Source organism: Pipistrellus hanaki, assembly GCF_964339955.1.
Source record: "Pipistrellus hanaki genome assembly, chromosome: 10".
Taxonomy (NCBI): domain Eukaryota; kingdom Metazoa; phylum Chordata; class Mammalia; order Chiroptera; family Vespertilionidae; genus Pipistrellus; species Pipistrellus hanaki.
In genome coordinates, this window is record NC_140512.1 from 41,065,711 (window position 1) to 41,087,125 (window position 21,415).

A 21,415-nucleotide genomic window follows, 5' to 3' on the forward strand; every position below is an offset into this window, starting at 1 on the left:
TCCCCCCATGGTGTTTATCAGTGCTTCCTACAGTGTTTTTCTCTTTCCCAAACTGGGAGCCCAGGGGAAATTGCATGAGTAGGATGTTGACAGCTGAGATCTTTGGACTGCAGACCCTGCAGCTCACCTTCCTCCCAGATGGTCCTCTTTTGGAAATCTTCCCAGTTCCCAAACGTGGCAGCCTTCAAGCTAGAAACTGGCACCACCATGGCCATCCTGCTCTCCCAGGCACTTTCTTCCTTATTAGTTGCCATCATCACCATCTTTAAATTTTCCAAAGGGATCTAGCCATGAAGCATTCAGAAGAGAGGCTCTGAAGTTGGAAACATGAATGAAGCAGACACAGAAATACTCTCAGGATAGTTATTTATTAGTTCAACAAAGTGGAGTGCCTGCTTTCTGCAAGGCATGTTCTTAGGGCTTCTAATAAGCTAATTCATTAACATATAGCAGACAACCCTGTATGTGCAGGTATAGCTGTCCTCTTTCTTCTTTGCAAAAAGTAACAGAAACTTAGACAAATTAGCCTGCTTGAGGCCACACAGCTAACTAATACCCGAGGTTCAGACTGCAGTAGGAGGACTCAGGACTCCTGCTCCTAACCCCGGCCACAGCAGACAACTTCCAAAATAGGCCTGACCTCAGCTCTCCCCGGGCTCCCAGCAACTGCCATCATCCTTTCTCACTTGGCTTCAGAAGTAACCTTGTCACTGGTCTTTCTGTGCTTGCCCATAATCCATTACCCACTTGGCAGCCAGAGTGACTTTTTAAAATGTGAACTGAATTATATGCTATACTTTAGCATTAACACTTGAATGGGTTTCTATTGCTTCCCCCCCCCCCTTTTTTTTTTTAATTTTCAATTATTTTCAAATATTAGTTTGTATTGGTTTCAGGTGTATAGCATAGTGCTTAGACAATTATATACTTGACACAGTGTCTCCCCTGATATTTCCAGTATCCATCTGGTACCATACATAGTTATTGCAGTATTGACTATATCCCCTACGTCCTGTGACTATTTTGGAACTACCAATTTGGATTTGGATTTCTGTTTTAAGATGAAGTTAAAAATTTTATTTATTTTTTTTTAAATTTTTTTATTGATTTTTTTACAGAGAAGAAGAGAGAGGGATAGAGAGTCAGAAACATCGATGAGAGAGAATCATCAATCAGCTGCCTCTTGCACCCCCCAACCCCCCACTGGGGATGCGCCTGCAACCAAGGTACATACCCCTGACCGGAATCGAACCCGGGACCCTTCAGTCTGCGGGCTGACGCTCTATCCACTGAGCCAAACCGGTTTCAGCTGAAGTTAAAAATTTTAATACTATGTATGAAGCCTCTGGATCTGGCCCTGCCTGCCTCTCCCTCCTCTTCCCTCTGCCACTCCCTTTTCCCCAGCTACACTAGCCCGTGTCTTGAGCACAAGGGATTCTTTCAAACCACAAGCTCTTTGCACATGCCAACCTCTTCCTGCTGCCCGGAACAGCATCCCCCGAATCTGTGCCTGTCCTCAAAGATGGCTGCTCTGAGCGTCCAGTTAAAATAGACACACCTCATTATTATCACTCGCAGCAAACTTCACTTTCGAGATATCTAACTTATTTATTTCTGCATTTACCAGCTTAATCTTTGTGACTATCAGGTTTACCAATTTTATAAAGTGCACCTTGGTTCTTCACTTTCTCATTGACCATCAGTTGATGTGAAGACTTCTTCATTCTTCAGCTCTTTAAAGAGATCAGCACCAATATTGTAGAGTAGCTCCTCCTCGTTCAGTTGAATACCCCAGGGGCAATTTAAAGTTCACCTAACCTGACCTTACTTTTTAAGTTAATCATTATTCCAGAAAATTTGTGCCTGATGGATATATAGCAAGTATAGCTTTTTGCCTTTGATAGTATCACTCTTCATAACATACTTGTAGTTATTTCTTTTCCTTGGGCCAGTGACTCAGTCCCATTGGTAATTAAGACCCTGCGCTCTGCAAACACCGTGTGCTTGCAGGATTTGGAGGGGCCTTGTGTGTATGCAGAACTGCCTGAAGTCGGCAATAAGGATTCCTGTTGTTCTCCTTAGCTTTCTAGTCATCAAGCTGAATTCAGTCGGTGGTGGCACAAAGAGATGAAAGCAGTGAAGTTTCCATCTCAGGGAACAATCTTCGATTATTACCTGGACCACAATACTAAGAAATTTTTGCCTTGGACGGACAAAATCCTCACATTTACTATGGACCCAGACGTCCCTCTGCAGGTAGGGAGCGGAATGTAGGCGTGTTCACCCTATTCGTATTTGCTGAAGTGGCTATTATATTTCTGCAACCTCTTTATAAAAATTTCAACTTATTTCCGTAAGTAACAGCTTTCTCTATATTTTCTTAGAAATTTGTGACTTCTGTTAAAAATTGGAGGCATATTTCTGTAATCAATGGATTCTTATTTCTGACCTTATAGTAAAAATTTAGGTAGCACTTTTATATTTAACTTCTTTCCTTTAACCCTCCCCTCCAAAGCCATAAAATGAATGTTTAATCTCCTCAACTTGAGTTTCAAATTCACTCAGCAGCAGATAAACTTAAATAGAACTCTTTCTTGTTTCTCTTACGTCCAGTTATTTTCAGTCGTATTCCAATTCTGCCACTGTTTTCCCCAAACTATATCCCCCAATACTCCTTTCGTGTGGATTGTGTTTAGTTATTTTATCACTTAATCTTACTGGGCCAAAAGAACTGCTGCCAATTTACACTTCTGTATGGTTTGCCTTTTCAAATGTTTTGTCAGCAACTAAAGGGTGGTGGACGGTCTCCGAAACGTTTACTGTATCCCCTTGTATGTCTAACATACAGGGCTGGTGGAGGTTAGGTAATTCTATAATGGAGAGCCTTGGGTGCTAGTACTTTCCATTGAAAAATATGTCAGTTGCTTATGCTATGGCACTTCCCCATTGCTCTCTCAACCAATGATGTCTAAACGCTGACAATTCAAAACAAAAAGTAGATAGGATCTCTTCCACTGGGGTTAATGTGAGCTAAGAATTCATTGGACCTCAATTCTAAAGTGACTATGGTGTTTCGGATTTAAAATGTTGGAGTGTCTTTCTCTGCCCTCTCTCTCTCATTCTGTCTTTTCCCTGCAGAGAGTTCTGGTTCACACATCAGAGACAACTCGTCTCAGATATTTCATGGAGCTGTTGCTTGAGAAAGGACAACCGCTAATGCTGGTAGGGAATGCCGGAGTGGGGAAAACGGTCTTCATAGGGGACATGCTGGCGAGTCTCTCTGAGGATTATATGGTGTCCCGTGTGCCTTTCAACTACCACACAACATCTGCAGCTCTACAGAGTAAGTGTTCCTTTTGTCCACATTCCAGGGACAAGAGATCAGAAACAGTCAAGGCCGTGACATCAACCCCAAGAGATGGTGGCTTTCTCTAGGCTTTAGTTGTATTTCCTTAGGCCTCAGAGGAATTTTTCCTTAACACCATTCCGGGTAAATCTACTTTGTTCAGATATTGTAATTTTGGATTTTCAGATCACTTAGGGCTTTATTGGGGTTATTACTCTGAGTAATGTTCATTGCCTTACCTCTAAACTGTTGGGTTTCCTTTAATCAATTTATGGGGCCTGATTATTCTGAGGGTGTGTACCCAAGGAGCCGTGCTCTGGTTATCTTTCCAAGTAAGAGATTGGTTTAGGAGAAAATCTCTCAAACTGTGTTGATGAAATGACAGGCCATGAGCTGTTAATTAAATCTAAGAAGAACTATAAGAAGAAATTTAAACTGTTGAATACATGTGTCAATGTAATCAAAAGCACCACACAGACCTGGGGCATTCTAAGTTGGAAAGGCAAGCAAAGAAGACTCGGAAGTAGAGGGGAAGTAGTATAAAGGGCTGATATTGGTAGGTCTGTCACTTGCTTCAGGAGATTAATGGGGTTATATTGGGGAAGGGGACAGCAGAACTCACTGTTCAGTTGTTTATGAAACCTGCTGAGTTGCCCTGAACGTGGTTCCCCTGTTTGGAGAGTTAACAAATAATTAGATACCACATCTCAGGCACACACTCTTCGGGGTTTCCTTCACCCATACTTTCCTCTCAAAGGTATTGACACAAAGTCATACAGGCACATGAAGAAGTATAACTGGATGTATACACAGCAGAGTGTCTCCATGCAATAGCCTCTTGTACTTCTGCACTCCAATGGCCTGAGAGAGGTGTGGGGGACTCTTTGGAAAGGGTAGTAGAGGAGGACTGAGAGATGAGGCTGGGCCATGCACTAGCGTGGGTGCAAAGGAGAAAGGTGCCCAGATCAGCAATGGCATTGTCTGCAACACCCTGTGCGACATCAGGCTATAGATGTTGACAGTCCAGGAATGAACAGGCCAGATGAGTTCTGGCTACAGGAGGGAGGTTGGCAGGAGAAGTTGACATAGAAGGATGTGACCAGAGGCACAGCTCTGGTATTAGCCTGCAGAGAGAGGTGATATTTGAAGCCAAAGAGGAGTTGAAATGGACAGAAATGAGAAAAAAAAAATAAAAAAGCACTAAGGACAGAAAATTATATCTTACCTGATTGGACAGAATTGTATATTGGTTTCAGGAATTCTTGAGAAACCTCTAGAGAAAAAAGCCGGTCGCAACTATGGCCCGGGAGGAAATAAAAAATTGGTTTACTTTATCGACGACATGAATATGCCCGAAGTGGACTCATATGGCACCGTTCAGCCCCACACTCTGATTCGACAGCACATTGATTACGGGCACTGGTAAATGATTTTCTGGGTTTTATTCTCTACTGAAATCTCGTTATTGTTACTATGGATACACATTTGCAAATGGAATACCCTAATGTCTTCCTCTTCCGAGGAGGAGCATTTCCTGCGATACCTTTTGGGTTTTACTTTGCATCGTCTTTTCATCATCCGAAGTGCAATAGATTCCCTTTGTATCTTGGGAAGAATTGAACTGAAAAGTATTCTAGCAGCATAAGCTGTCTGGCTTACACATCCAATTCTTTAACACGTTAATTCCCACTAAATTGCTTAGAGAAGCATGGCGTTGTTCTGCAGAATGTAGCCATCTGGTAATATCTGGTGCTGCAGTCTGAGACACTCCCTCTACCCCCATTAACTCGAGGGAGATCCCCAGCCTCGCTGTGGGTATTTCTAACCAGAAATAGAGTCACTTGAGAATCAATAAGCAGCAACAGCCTGTATTGATTCGGCTCCACGTGTGGATTTCGCCCTCAAAGAAGCTGTGTCGCCTTCAGTTTTCCGAGAATTTGTTTTCATGTCCCTGAGATAATGCTCACAAGCTCAACATCACAGAGCGATTGTAAAGATCAGAGGAGACAATTGGTGATGAAGTCTTGTCTGAACTGGTGGGTCTTGTTGGACTGTCATCTCTAGTTTTTAGATTGAAGGTTCTGTTTTCTGTCTCTCAGGTATGATAGACAGAAGGTGATGCTTAAAGAAATCCACAACTGTCAGTATGTGGCCTGCATGAACCCGATGGTGGGCAGTTTCACAATCAACCCCAGACTCCAGGTAGGAGGTTAAGTCTTGCTCTCTGTCAAATAGCCCTTAAATATCATACTCAGACATTGTGGGTCTTCATTCTTGGTGCTTTTGAGTACAGGTTAGAGCAACTACTGGACATTTGGTTAACTATGTAACCTTTTTTTTTTTTTTCCCCCTAATTAATAGACTTTATTTCTCAGGGCAGTTTTAGGTTCACAAACTGTCTCAGCAGCTTCACTGAAAGTAGAGTTCCTCGCTCCCTGCCTCATTTTACACTCCTGGAAACATCTGTATGAGTGTGATGCATTTGTTACAGATGTTGAGTCAGTACTGATAAATTATGATGTGAAGTCCAAGTTCACACTAGAGTTCATTCTTTGTGTTGTACATTCCATGTGTTTTGGCAAATGAATAATAGTAAGTGTCCACCATTGAAGTATCATTCTCTATCTGATATATATATAATCTTAAAGCCTAATATGTAAATTGTCCCCTTGGGAGTTCAACCGGGAGACCAGGAGTTCAATCGCTCACTATGATGTGCGCTGACCAACAGGGGGCAGTGTGGAATGAAGGAAGGCCTCAGGCGGCAGCTGGCAGCCAGGAAAGGGAGGCCCTAGACAGCAGCCAGAAGGTCCCGATTGGCCCTGATCACTGGCCAGGCCTAGGAACACCCTACCTGTGCATGAATTTAATGCACCAGGCCTCTAGTACATAGTGTTTTCACTGTCCTAAAACACCCCTGTGCTCCTCTTATTATCTCCTACCCACTCCCATACCTTGACACAAATCCCTAGCAACCATTTGAACCTTTTAGGGTCTTCATAGCTTCACCTCTCCCAAAATGTCCTACAGTTGCAATCATATAGTATGTAGCCTTGTCTTTCACTTAGCTTAAATACGCATTTATGGTTCCTCCATGTCTTTCAATGGCTTGGTAGCTTATTTCTTTCTTTTTTATCACTGAATCATAATCATTGTAGGGATGTGCCACAGTTTGTTTATCCAATCATTTATGAAAGGGCACCTTGGTTGTTGCCACATTTTGGCAAGTATGAATATACTGTTATAAATATTTATGTGCCTTTTTTTGTGTGCATATAAGCTTTTTCATAATAATCACAACAGTCATCAACAACAACATACATGTAACAACAGAATACAACAGTCAATGTTGCTTACTCACTTACCTGGAGTCAGCAGGAGTCAGCGAGGTGACTGATGTTCTTTGTTGGGCTCATTCACGTGTCAGGGAGTTAGTGTTTGTCAGCGAATGTCAGGTGACTCTGTCTGGAGTTATTGGGACATTTGTCTCTGCTTCATGAGTCTCTCACCTAATGGCAGGGGCGTGGAATTCAGGATCAAGGTAGAACCTTAACAAGCATGTGACAGTAACTGTCACATGGTCACTTCCAGGTCATCCTCTTGGCTGTCAAGTTACACATCCAGGCCCAGAGCCAGAGTGGACAGCACTCCAAAGTTGAATGGCAGTGGGCATGGATGCAGAAAGAAGTGACAAAAAGAAGGCTTTTTTTTTTTTGGGGGGGGGGGGGTGGATAATCTACTGGTACCATTATAATCCCTATTTTTTACAATTCTCCTATGTGTTTTTCTTTCCAGAGACATTTCACAGTGTTTGCATTCAACTTTCCATCCTTGGATGCTCTAAACACCATCTACAGCCAAATCCTTAGTTTCCACTTCCAGCAGCAAGCGTTCAGTCCATCAGTTCTCAGGAGTGGCCCCACACTGATACAAGCAGCAATCGCGGTCCATGCGATGATGGCACACCACTTCTTACCCACGGCTGTTAGATTCCACTACCTCTTTAACCTGAGAGATCTGTCGAGTATCTTCCAGGTACCTGGATTGCTCTCTGTGATGCATCTCAGGTGGAGGAATGATTCTAGTAACATTCATGGCGTTCAGTTATAGAACTTAGTTTAACACTCTGCTATTTATGTATTCTTTCATTTTATATCATCCATTTCTCTGGGAAGTAAGTATGGCGGGTTTGTTGGAGGACTTAATAGGCACAAGTACTCAGATGCAGTATTTAGTTCCTGGGCTAGCTCTTGAAATATAGTCTTAGTTACATTCCTAAAAATGAGTATAAGATGGTAAATTTTCAAAATGTTGCTTATCATAGAGAGAAACTACTAATATATATGTACTATTATAATGTGGGTTTTTTTTTTAACTCAATAACTTGCTAAACTCATTAAAGACAATCTTATCATAGAAGAAAATGTCTTGGACTAGCATCACCTCTGCATTTTTAATTTTTTAAAATTTGCCTTATAGGGGATTTTATTTGCCTCTCCTGAATGTCTAAAGGGCTCAAACGATTTAATACGCCTGTGGCTTCATGAATCTTCTCGTGTTTATGGAGACAAACTGATAGACACAAAGGATTGTGATTTGTTTCAGAAAAAACTACTGGAAACTGCCTATAAATATTTTGAAGTAAGTGGATGAATGTCAGAGGTCACAGCTCTCTCTGGCACTACCTGGTGTTGGCTATGGATGGGAATACGTTATGTATTTGCTTGCCTGGCTCATCCATCTGTAATTCTGGAATACAGTCGTTCTGTACGTGGGAACATTCCATCCACTTACCCATAGCTTGATCTGCTCACTTTTCCCTTGCTAGGCCACACCGCCTCCAGATGGATCATTCTGGATGGTTGGCATGACCTTATTTTCTCTTCCTCCTCCTGCAGGGTGTGGACATCCATGTCCTGCTCCAGCAGCCCCTCCTCTATTGCCACTTCGCCAGTGGTGGGGGAGAGCCATGCTACCTGCCAGTGAAGGACTGGGAGGGGCTGAAGGCGCTTCTCACAGAGACACTGGACCACTACAACGAACTGAACGCGTCCATGCACCTCGTCTTGTTTGAAGATGCCATGCACCACGTGTGAGTTGACTCATCAGGATGCTTTTTGTACAAAGTGAAAGCACCCACAGTCACTGTTTCAGTAGGCCGTCCCGCGCACTCTGAGCTATCAGTTCTTGTCTGTTGTTTCCCACACAATAGAAAACAGTAGTGTCTTCATAAACTCTCACTATCTTAATAATGTCTTACATGGTCCACTTCTTTCCGAAGTGTCATCACAGCCATAATTTCAACATAATTTCCCCTGTTAAGTAAAATATTCACAAGGAAGAAGAAGACAGGTGACTCCTTCAAAGTCATCAAGTCTCTAAGTGGCTAAGACAGGATGGACGTAAACTGATTTTCACCAATTAAGCATGTGCAGGGAGTGGTGACTGCATGCTCAACAGGAACATTGCCAGTCTGTTCAGTGTGTTTGTGCAAATTAGGGGGAAGAGCATGTTTTCTTGGTGGGCCATTAGGAAAAGGCCTGTATCCTAGTCTAGAGCTTGGCTGACAAGGCTCTCGCTCACCTCCTGGACTGGGCACCTAGTGCAGTGCACTGAGTATAGGACCATCTGCAGGGCCCCTGTGTCAGATATGGTCGTAGGTGCTGGGGATGGAGCAGCAAACGGTCTAGTCCAGGGGTCTTCAAACTACGGCCCGCGGGCCACATGCAGCCCCCAGGGGAGTCTGATCCTGCCCGCCAGGTTTTTTGGGCAGAGAGCACAGCCAAGGTGTTACAGTAGGAATTAGTAGTTCATATAGTCCGGCCCTCCAGCTCTCTGAGGGACCGTGATCTGGCCCCCACTTTAAAAAGTTTGAGGACCCCTGGTCTAGTCCGTTCTCCCGGTCCAGCGTATAAGACGACCCCCTAATTTTACAGTTAAAACATAGGTTTAGGCCTATATTCGCTGTATAAGACTACCCCCACTTCAAAAAAAAAGACTTACTTTGCCATCAAGATCTGCAGGTAATTTTTGTGCAATTTTGGTCTTTTGCCCCCGATTTTCAGTTGACTTTTTTTTCGTTTCAAAAGTTGTCTAATACACCAGAAAATACGGTACATTTTAGCGATTCAGATAGACATGTATAAGGACATGAACAAACAAGCGGAAAAGTGTCAGAAAGTGATGTGTCACACTGAGAAACAGGATGGGTTGATTTTGATAAATAACATATGCGGATTCCCAAAGAGGAACAGGGTATGTAAGTGAGGAAGTGACATTTAAGGTGAGATCAACACGATAAGCAAGAGCTAGGCATGGACAGATGCGGAGGAAGAACAGTCTGGAAGAAGATAAATTTTTTGGGGGGTGAACGTTCAAAAACAGAAAGAGGGTAATGACTGCAGGAAAGCAAGGGGAGCAGTATGTGCATATGTGACCAGGCTGGAGAGTCAGGTTTGGGCCTCGCTTCTACAGGGTGCTTCCTTGTAACCAGAGGAAGATGCTTTGATTTTATTCTAAGTTCAGCTAGACGCTTCCGGACAGATTTTTAGCTTGGGAATGACATGATGTATTGAATAGTCTGAGCAGCTTGTCCTGGCTGTTGCTGTGTGGGATTCCATTGGTTGCACTTTTTGTCCAATGCTGTTCTCCTAGTCACGTTCATGCCAAATTGGCTGCATTAGTTTGCTGGAGCTGCTGTAACAAAATGCCGCACACTGGGTGGTTTAGAAAAGTAAACCACAGAGGCAAAGAGTGTGAAATTAACGTGTCAGAAGGGCCAGAATTCTCTCCTTGGCTTAACTCCAATCCCCAGGTGGGCATTCTCTCTCCATGTGTCTGGGTCCAATTTCCCTTTCATAAGGACACTGGTTGTATTGGATGAGGGGCTCACCCTACTATAGGATGACATCATCTGAACCAATTACTCCTGGAACGACCCTGTTTCCATATAAGCTTATATTCGGAGGTATAATTTTAATATATGAGTTGGACGGACACCATTCAGTTAATAACACTGGCCTTTTTATTAAGTGGTACTTGGACAAAGATTAAAATAATGAAATCATGATTAAAAGTAAGTCAAGAAAGAAGGCAGTATGTGAGGAAGGACATCCAGACAGACCAAAACATGTGGGGAATTCAGTTTTTGAAAAGAGTTACTCTTTAAAATGCCTAGCCCTCAGTGCCTAAGAAAAATTTTGAGGCCTCCACATTATAAGCATGTTAAGTATTGATTGTTTTATTGATCCCTTTGCAATTGTAATACCCTGACTACCCAGTTTTAGTTAGAATCTATGACCATGGTGGTAACTGAATTACTAGTGACTCTGTGTCTGGTGGGGCAGGTCTACACTAACTGTCCTAATGCTTTGGCTCAGGCGAGAGGGGCCTCAGGCGAGAGGGTCCTCCCGCTGACGCTGTGGGAGGCTTCCATGTAACCCTTCAACAGGGCGTCCTCAGGGGCCTGAAACGGAAGGCTGTTTCTTTGATCAGGGAATCTGAGCTCCAAGCTGACTTCCTGAGTCAGAGATGGCTTCAGAGTGTGTCCTCGGGTGTGGCAGAAAGGGCCGTGGCTGCTTAGAGAGTCTTGTGAGGTACAAACCTCAAAGTGTCCATTGAAATGACATGAAAACCCTCTTTGTAACGTGGGGTTTCCCTCGTGTCAGAGCAGTTTTACAGCTTTCCTAAGGTGTGGTCACATTAAGTAAAATCAAAGGGTTGGCTGAGCTTGTGAAAAACCCACCCTTTCAATTAGTGAGGGTTTTCAGGAAATGCTCTCGAGTGCTGGTCCTAGTCTAAGTGACACCGACCCAGCTTAATGTTTTCAAGCAGCGCTCTAAAAAACCATCTGTGTGGACCATTCCCGCCTGAAGTTTCCATTCATTTCAGAAAAGCAACCTGGAGCTAGCACCATGGTGTCCAGTTTTGGGTGGGGTTTTTTGTTTTGTTTTGTTTTGTTTGCATTTGGTATCCATATATTTTGTTTGTTGTTTTTCTTGGTATCTACAACATAATTATGATGTCTTTCTTCAACCAAACCCATATTTTGATCATGGTAAAGCCAACTTATTCCTGTTTTTAAATGTAGCAATAATATCAACAGCTTCAGCATTCAGAATCTCTTCAATACTGCAGGGCAAAGGGATTAGCTGGCCTTGCTGGAAATCTAATTTGGTGATTCTGAAGGATTTTAGCAAATTTTCTATAGTGCTTGAGGCCCGGGGAAGCTTTGGTGTGAAGTAAGAATCATATGAAAGAGGTGATTGCTTAACCTGCATGAAGTAAACCACTTGTGCGAAGTTTGGTGGTCTAAACCAGTGGTCGGCAAACTCATTAGTCAACAGAGCCAAATATCAACAGTACAACAATTGAAATTTCTTTGGATAGCCAAACTTTTTAAACTTAAACTTCTTCTAACGCCACTTCTTCAAAATAGACTTGCCCAGGCCGTGGTATTTTGTGGAAGAGCCACACTCAAGTGGCCCAAGAGCCGCATGTGGCTCGCCAGCCACAGCTTACTGACCACAGGTCTAAACAAACCCTTTCTTTCCAAATTAATTGTATGGCAAAGGTTTCAGGCACAAAGACATTCTCCCTTGGACGTTGTCATGTGTGGATGCTGGTGGGAAGTGTGGGATCGTATCTTCCAATCAAACAAACCCGAGGCGTTGATCAGGGACCTGCATGTGTGTTCTCCGGTTTGGAGGAGAGCGCTTAAGCAGTGACAGAGTCCCGGATGCTGCTGGCAGAGGACGGTTTGTTAGGCAAACATTGTGAGGACAGACACAGGCAGCATCTTTGATGGGAAAGCAGAGGAATCAGAACTGAGAGATTGAAAGGAAAATTGGGATTTAGTGTCTAAATGTTTATCTAAAAAATAAAACAGCAGCCCTAGTCCCAGGTTTCCCGCTGCGGTGGGTGCACTTTTTCTCACCAGGTGTCGCATCAGCCGGATCCTCCGGGCGCCTCAGGGCTACGCCCTCCTCATCGGAGTGGGCGGCAGCGGCAAGCAGAGTCTGTCCCGGCTGGCGGCCCACATGTGCAGCCTGGAGGTCTTCCAGCTCACCCTGACCCCAGGCTTTGGGGTCCAAGAACTCCGGGTGAGTGACAGTGGGCCTCCTCCCCTCGTCAGCTCTGACTCCCAGATTTGGCCAAGGCCTGCCCACCCAGGAGAGGGGGAGGGAAATCCCTTTAGAGCAGTGTTTCCCAAAGTGTGGAACGCATACCCCCAGGGGTAGGGGAAGAGTTTGGTGGGGATATGCACTGCACCGTGCTTAGCTGCGCCTAATTCTACGTTCTCATGAGTATGAGGGGTACTCAGCGTTACCAAAATTATAGAAGGGGTACACATATGTCAAAAGTTTGGGAAACACTGCTTTAGAGGATTTAATATTTAATTTAATTTAATCCCTTTGGCTTTTTCTCCTACATGGTCAAATTAGGCATAGTACATGTCTATGGATGGTTATATTTGTCTAAGCCTATAGACCTGGCCCAGAAAATATTTTATTAAATCCTTGCTTCCTTTGCATGGACTACACCTGATATTTAGCACTGTTAATATTCCTGTGTGACGGAGGGCAAAGGTACTGCCTCTGTAAGCGCACAGCGATTGCTTCCAGGTGGGATAATAAGGTGATGACACTAACGTGCAATGGAAATACATTCAAGAAACTCACCTGTCTTTAAACTTTTGCTTTTTTTTTTTTTTATTCCGCCTTTGTAAGTACAAATAGGTTTCTTTCCACTTGGGTGAAGATCATGACGATAAAATTCCATGGAAACACATTCAGGAAATGCATGTGTTTTTAAAATTTGACTTTTTAAATCATACCATACCTACAACATAGTACTTAGACTTGTGGTAAATGCTGTTTTAAAACATAAAACCCCAAAGCACATGCTTTCAATAATACTAAACAAAACGAACTTAGTCAAACAAAAAGTGTTTTCAGTGAACTAGACAGTCATCATCGAAATGAGCAGAAATGTCCCTACACTGTATGGCCCGACCGCGACATCACCCAATTCACGTCCCCTCCCCCAGAACGGAGCCCTTCAGCAGCAGCCTGGTCTCATCCCTCTGCGCCATTAAAGCCACAGACGTGACACGCTCACACTCATGCAGGCCTGGAGGTGATGTCACGCCGTTTGCCCCCGTAGCAGGTCCCAGAGAGGAAGGAGGAGGTAAACAGATGGCACGCACACCAGGCAGCCCTCTTGTGAGAGTCACTCAGTCCTCCCAGCGCTCGCACACAGACTCCCTGCATCGCGTCAGCACTTTAACGAAGCATGAGTGATGGCCTCCTCTCCTTACAGGTAGATCTGGCCAATTTGTTCATCCGAACCGGAGCCAAGAACATGCCCACCGTGTTCCTGCTGACAGATGCCCAGGTTCTAGATGAGAGCTTCCTCGTGCTGATTAATGACCTGCTGGCATCAGGTGATTAAACCAACACCTTTCCTGAAAGATCTTCCCCCAGTGACAAATGGTCTGTGGTTCCGGTGAACTTTAAAGAGAGATCATCTGTCTTCGAGATGCCCGGGCAGCCTTTGGGGAGAAACCTATACACCTAACGGATTTTGAGGTGTGCCGTTTTCTCAGTGTGCTCACGGAGGTGCGGTGCTCGGAGCGGCCTTCAGTGGAGTAAAGGTTGTTCCTACGCGTTCAGTGTGTGGTGTGTCTTATAAATGCAAAGTGAAGAAAATGGCATTTCTGACTTTCTCGGTCGTACTTTGTCATTTAAGCTGAACTGTGTGTTGTAAATCATTTTGATCATTAAAAAAATCCTATCTAACATTTACATGGTGACGATCTTTCAGTAACTCTCCTTACTTCTTTGGGGGCAGGAGACATCCCCGATCTCTTCAGCGATGAAGATGTGGACAAGATTATTTCCGGAATCCGCAGTGAAGTGCGTGCTCTGGGCATGGTGGACTCCAGAGAAAACTGCTGGCAGTTCTTTTTGGCCAGGGTGCGGCTACAGCTTAAAGTAAGAAACACGCGCTTTACTGGCATATTCCTTAAAGCCTATGCTGGGAACTCGGATGTGGTTCGGTTTCAGGATTTGTGTCCTGAGTTTGAATCTTGGACGTTCATTCTGTAACGACACATCAAGTCATTAGTGTGAAAGGACATTTGCATTTCTGCATGCCCAGGTGTGGAGTGTACCTTCCTAAGGTTTCCTGTGACTCTGAGCTCCTGCACAGCATCATGCTGCATGGGCTGTGCCTCATGCAGTTGAACTGGACGACACTATGATAGGAGATAAGATAGGCTGATTACTTTGGCCCTGACTACCAATAATTGTAGTCAGGGCCGATGTAAGCAGGGCAGGGTTTACAGAGGAGCTCAGTGGCCTTCCTAAATGCCGTAGGCTCTCCCATAGGAAGCAGTATGCCTAGTTTCAATTGTGGATTGCAATTCATGAGGAAGGGATCTTGGGTGGGGAAGAACTTTAAGGAGAAGAAATAGAATTTATATAAAAACTAGAGGCCCAGTGCATGAAATTTGTTCACTTGGGGGGGGGGGGCGGGGGTCCTTTAGCCTAGGCTGCACCATCTGACAGTCCAGGAGCCCTCAGGGGATGTCTGACTGACAGCTTAGGCCCGCTCCTAAGCTGTCAGTTTGACATCCTTGGCACTGCTGTGCGGGAGAAGCTCCCACCACTGCTGCTGCACTCACCAGCCATGAGCTTGACCTGTGGCTGAGCGGCACTCCCCCTCTGGGAGTGCACTGACCGACCACCAGGGGGCAGCTCCTGCATTGAGCACCTGTTCCCTGATGGTCAGTATGTGTCATAGTGAACGGTTGTTCTGCCATTCGGTCGATTTGCATATTAGCCTTTTATAGTATTCTCTGGCTGATGTTCTTAGTGGTTAGTGTGGTGGCCCCCACACTGAAATGTTTTAGATTATATTCCAGGTCAAGGGCATGTACCTGGGTTGCAGGTTTGATCTCTGACCCCAGTCAGGCATGTGCAGGAGGCAACCAATGGATGTCTCTCTCTCACATGGATGTTTCTCTCTCTCTTTTCTCTCCCCTTCCTTTCCTTCCACTGTCTCTAAAAAAAATCAATGAAAAAAATATCCTCAGGTGAGGATTAACAACAACAAAAAGAATAAGGGTGGGCTGCACAGTAGATATTTGGAGAAACCCAAGACTTCCTGTTAGGAGAACTAGGTCAATAAGGCTGGGAAAGTAAATTGGGATGAGAAGAGGAGGCTGCAAATCATTTAGGGAGGAGTGGGAGAAGTCTGGACTAAGGAAGTGAATTATATCAGCTCTTGAGGGCAAGTATTACTCAGATGACCTGAGGCTCAACCCCAGGTCCTTCCCCCTAGACCAGTGGTCCGAAAACTGCGGCTTGTGAGCCAACTGAGTTTGCCGACCACTGACCTAGAATCATGATTCCAATAATTACAGGCTGTTGTTGTTCCTTGTGATTAAGCCCCTCTTCCAGGGGTCAACAAACTCATTAGTCAACAGAACGGAAAACCGCAGCTCGAGAGCCACAGTTTGCCGACCACTGGCCTAGACCACTCTATGCTGAGTGTAGTTTATAGAAATAGAAATAGACGCAAGCAACAGCAGCAATAACGAGACACGAAACACCCCCAACTCATGGCAGGATGCCAGTTGAAGGAAAATTCCGGCTTCCTAGGACAAAAATGGTTAGCAGCCTAGATAAGTTACTACTTTGCTACTTTTAGTGTTATCCGCCTGTCAAGTCACTGACAAGTTCCAGGGCTGTGACAGCCTGGGGCACACGGGAGAGGGATGAGGCAGTGACATTAGCTGTGAGTATACCTCTGCTTGGAGGGGTAGAGTAATTGTAAGGTTCCCTTCCCCCTTCCAAACTCCATATTAATCTCACTAGCAATTCTGGGCTGAGGTTAGAAGATATGAATTTACAGTGTAGTTGCCCAAAGAGTTTTCTCCTCATCAAAAATGTCACCTAGGATATGTTTGCCAGGTTGTAACAAGGCCAGGGATTTCTCCCTGTGCCACTGTGATAGATTTGGATCAAGTTTTCTCCACGAAATAGAAAAACAAGTACAGGAATAGAATGTGAGACGGTCATGTCATAAATCACTGACTGTCAGAGTCTGTTCCTCAGAGCAGCAGGATAGCATCACCTAGAAACTTTCTAAAAATGCAGATCCCCCAGCCCAGTGGTCGGCAAACCATGGCTCACGAGCCACATGCGGCTCTTTGGCCCCTTGAGTGTGGCTCTTCCACAAAATACCACGTGCGGGTGCGCACATATAGTGAGATTGAAACTTCGTGGCCCATGCCCAGAAGTCAGTTTTCGGCTCTCAAAAGAAATTTCAATCGTTGTACTGTTCATATTTGGCTCTGTTGACTAAGGAGTTTGCCGACCACTGCCCCAGCCCTTCCCACAAAGACCTCTTGAGTCGGAAACTCTGAGCAACCTCAGTTTTCATAAGGCCTCCTGGTGAATCGGAGGCACGCTGAGACTGAGAGACAGGCCAATAAAAGTAATTCTAAAACGAGCATTCTTTGCATTTGTCTTTTATACACAACTTTGCTTGCTCCTGTAGGCTAAATTCCTGGGAGAGGAAGTGCTAGAATCCATCGTTATGGCTTGTAGTAGGTTTAAAATATGCCTGCCTGCCGATGATCGATGCTCTTCTAACTCAGGTGGAGCGAGACCTCTCTCCTTAAATCTGGGGTGGGCTCAGGACAGCCTCTGCTAATGGACCGGGGAACAGAGAGGCAGAGTGCTGCTGGGTACCGCCCGGGGCGACGTCACAAAGAGCCAACTTGGCCACTGAACTGTGTTTGGTTTTAGTCAGTTAACCTTGTGTGTGTGTGTGTCTCAGATAGTCCCTATTCTGTCATTTGCCTTTTAAATGTATATAAGTTTTAAACAGTTGTTATGTGAGATGAATCAGCATTTTCCTTTATGGATTTGGGGATTTCTTGACATTTTGGATAGTGTTTTTCTTTCCAAGAGTATAAGACGCTTCATTAGAAGCAGTTGGGACTCACTTGGATAACAAATAAGAGAGTGAATCCCTCCCTTCCCCCCTCCCTCACCCAGTCCAGACGGGCTCCGTGATGCCCTTATGGACCTTGGCTCCTCATCTCCCTCCTCCGGCTCCCCCGCGGCCTCCTGCTTCCGGCAGGAAGAAGACATGGGGCTCTGTGTGAGAGGGAGAGGGAGAGGGAGAGGGAAAGGGAGAGGGAGAGGGAGAGGGAGAGGGAGAGATGGATGTGAGAGACACAAGTTGATTGATTGCCTTTCCCAGGGCCAGGGATCGAGCCTGCATCCGAGGTACCTGCCCTTGACCGGAATCGAACCACAACCCTTCAGTTCAAGGGTGGATATTCTAATCACTGAGACAAACGGGCTAGGACCCAAAAAGATCTTTTTATCTCACAATCATGCATTTCTTCCTACTGATTTACTAGGAAAGCACTATTACTATTTACTAAAAATACTGCAAGAGTACGTAGGCCTGCCTTCCCCCAGCTGCCGTCACCGGCTTCCTTCTGGCACCTGGGACCCGGGCTTCCCTCGCAGCCCCCGGCTTTGTCTGGAAGGTCATCTGGTCTAATTAGCATATTACACTTTTATTATTATAGATTACATGCCAAATAGCCATATTATTTGGAACTATTTCTAGATCCTCTATTCTCTCTTCTTGATATGCCTCTTTACTACTGATCCTGGCCTGCTATTAGGTGAATTATTTTATTTATATATCTAATATTTAATATTTAATATCTAATTGCTCTTTCTTGTCTAGTTTTGTTATTGTTGTTGTTCTCACCTGTTTATACATCTGGATAAACATCAGAATCATTTTGTCAAATTCTAAACACAGTGCATTTTGATTTTGATTGAAATCATGCTGAAGGCTAATTTTATACTAGGGAGAATTTAATCTTTATAATTTTTTTTTTTTGTAGATGGGATATTCCTTTCGTAGTTTTTTTTTTTCCTATGGTGGATTGTTTGTGTATAGGAGAGGTGTTGATTTTTACTTATAGCTAGCTATTTCACCACCTCTCTGATAGTTTCTGTAAGTTCATTGATATCATAAGGCCTGCAGGTAGTATTTTGTCTTCCTAATATTCTATTTATCCGCTCTTATCCCTCATCGCATTGGTAAGTCTAGAAACGAATATTAAGTAATTTAATGGCTGTAGTGAGAATTTTTATTTTTATTTTAATGCAGATGTTTCTAATATAATATTTCACCATTCTGTCTTCTGTTGGCTTTTGCTTCAGGATAGTTTGTCAAGGATGTCTCTACCTATTACATTCCTTTCACTCGCTATTGAGATCCTTGCACTCACTAATAATAGGGTGAATTTTTACATTTTTATATTGTTAAATAGCGATTGAAAGGAATTCAGTCTTTTCCTGTATGTGTGTCCTTTGATCTGTTTAGGCCGGGTTATCGAAGCTGAGGTCAGTTTTCCAGTCATCTCTACTGGTATTTAGTCTCCTTTCTAGTCTCACTTTCTAGTATGTACCTTTGTGCAAGCTAGCATTTATTTTGGAGTTAGATATGGGTCATTTCCCCTCCCCGCCCCATTGTCATACTAATTAAATAATGTCTCTTTCCTACTAAAATGAGTAGGAGGGCTTTTTGCTTTTTAGTTTAGTTTTGCTTTGCTTTTTAGTTCTAAGGAGGAATAGAATATTTCCCTCAAATCCTCCTGACCCTTCTTGGCCTTGCCACTTAGTTTGCTGTATCATGAGAAAGGTCAGTGGTCAGTGCCTTACCCTGAGGGAGAAATAATATGCCATAAAGATGGATCACCTTTTGGCTGGAAAACAGCAGCTTCTTTCTCTTTCATCCATATATATTCCCCAATCCTTGTAATTAAAAAAAAAAAAATTCTGGATTTGCTCGATGTTAGTTTCCTCTATTGTGACACTCGGGAGCACGTGCTAAAGACTTGGGATTTCTGACGAGCTGCTCCCTCCTTTGTGCGTGCTCCTAGCCGGGCAGCACGGGCAGCGCAGTGTGCGGCAGGGATGTTGAGCACACCTGGCAGGTCAGGCTAAATGAGGTGACGTTGCCACCCCATTACCCATGCTCACCACCCAAAGCCGGCCCCCATTTGGAAGGCACGGGCAGCGAGAACCTGTTGGCTGCAAAACATGACCTGTGATTCCCAGAGGGCAGTTCCCATTAATGACGATCAGATGTGTGTCCTTGCATTGCCGGGAATAAACCAGTAAATAAATGCCTGGTGCCTTCTCTCCTTCACACGAGTACGTGTGTCTTCTCTTACGAATTTTTATCTTGCAACTATTCTTGCATCTTCTCTCCAGCTGACTTTCGTTAACCCCAGAGCTTTTCTTTCTTGTCCTCCTTCCTGGCCGTCTGATGCCTGAGGAAAAGAACACGTGACATAGGTAGCAGCCCCTGACTCATTCCCAAGATTTTATATATCTGCCTGTCTTGTTACATACATATCTATCTACTTAGGTGTGTGTCTATTGTCTGTGTGCCTATCTGTCTGAGAGATCTATTTCTATTGTGTAAGAAGTATATGCTCATTTTATAAAATTTTAAAATTCAGAACCATCTGAAGAAAATAAAAACAATGGTATTATGTAACTTGCAGATAGTATTTTGTCTTCCCTCCTATTTATCTGCTTTTATCCATCACTGCATTGGTAAATCTGCAGAATATTAAAGAATTAATGGAAATAGTGAGAATTTTGTTTTATTAGTTAGAAACAAGTACTGAAAATATGTTGGCATATTTCCTTTCAGTATTCTGTGTGTACATATTCAGAACCAACTTTTTTTTTTTACGTCTTTCACTGTTTCCTTTACTTCTCTCTCTCTGCCTTTTTTATTAGAAGGCTCCCACAGGAAAAAATAAATCAAATGATTCCAAGACCTTGGTGGATAGAGTGAACTATTTAACTCAAATCTACTTTATTCTAAATAACAAATGGTGCAAAAACCTTTATCCATTTATGCCCTTTGTCACATTTCATATTGGTTTGTTATTTTTATTGATTTTTAAGAACTCTTTATATATCTGAATAAGATTTATATGTTTGTAATGTCCTTGTCTGTTTTGCATGTTTCCAGTTCACTATAATTCTGCTAATTGTGTTTACAATGATCTCTGTTTTACATTTTTAAAATTTATCTGATTTTTCCTTGTGGCTTTTGTGTGCTAAGGCTTCTAAAAGAGGAATTTCCATGCTCTGTGGTTATAAAAATGTTATCTTGAATTTTCTTTAAATTAACTGACAATGTTTTTTAATGTTTAGCCTTAGATTGTTACATACATTATAAGGCGGATTTTCTACTTCCCCCCAATTGTTTCAACACTATTTATTATATTTCATCACCATTTGAAATTACTCCAATCTCATATATTGAATGCCTAAATATATGGCATTATGTTATTGACTCTACTATGTTCCTTAAATCTGTCTGTGCTTGCATAAACACAACTTTGCTTTGTTGTAGCTCTACTGTATATTCTGGAATCTAGTAGGGCAATATCCTTTCCTTTTTTACATTTAAATTTTTGTTTTAATTTTTTAATTATAGTTTGTATAAGTGTTGTATTAGCTTCAGGTATATAACACAGTAATTAGACATTTATATACCTTGCAAAGTGATCACCGTGATAAGTCTAATATCTATCAGGCACCATCTATAGTTATTACAATATTATTGGCTATATTCCCTACATTGTACTTTACACTCCTATGATTGTTTGTTTGTTTGGTTAGTTGGTTGGTTTGGCAAACACCTCTAGGAGTTTATTTCTTTACCCCCACTTTTAATTACAATTTTTTTCAATTACAGTTTGCATTAAATATTACTTTGTATTAGTTTCAGATATATTGCATAGTGGTTAGACATTCAAGTAATTTACAAAGTGTTCTCCCTGATATTTCCAGTACCCACATAGCACCATACACAGTTATCACAGTATTTTCGGCTGTATTTCCTATGCCGTACTTTACAGCCCATGACTATTTTGTAACAATTTGTACTTCTTAATCCCTTCATGTTTTTTTACCCAGTCCCGCAACCATCTGCCTATTC

At 43.2% G+C, this 21,415-nt stretch overlaps 1 protein-coding gene across 2 annotated transcripts in view; it reads left to right on the forward strand.

Moving 5' to 3' along the window:
- The window catches only part of DNAH11 (dynein axonemal heavy chain 11), a 197,197-nt gene that overhangs the window by 89,332 nt on the left and 86,450 nt on the right, over positions 1–21,415 (forward strand). For both annotated transcript variants that reach the window (XM_084896194.1, XM_084896193.1), the window contains exons 43-52: positions 2,083–2,256; positions 3,139–3,343; positions 4,603–4,768; positions 5,446–5,548; positions 7,142–7,381; positions 7,826–7,987; positions 8,245–8,438; positions 12,285–12,447; positions 13,667–13,790; positions 14,198–14,340. In XM_084896194.1, the coding sequence (XP_084752320.1) occupies positions 2,083–2,256; positions 3,139–3,343; positions 4,603–4,768; positions 5,446–5,548; positions 7,142–7,381; positions 7,826–7,987; positions 8,245–8,438; positions 12,285–12,447; positions 13,667–13,790; positions 14,198–14,340 (1,674 nt within the window). The remainder of the gene's footprint in view (positions 1–2,082; positions 2,257–3,138; positions 3,344–4,602; positions 4,769–5,445; positions 5,549–7,141; positions 7,382–7,825; positions 7,988–8,244; positions 8,439–12,284; positions 12,448–13,666; positions 13,791–14,197; positions 14,341–21,415) is intronic.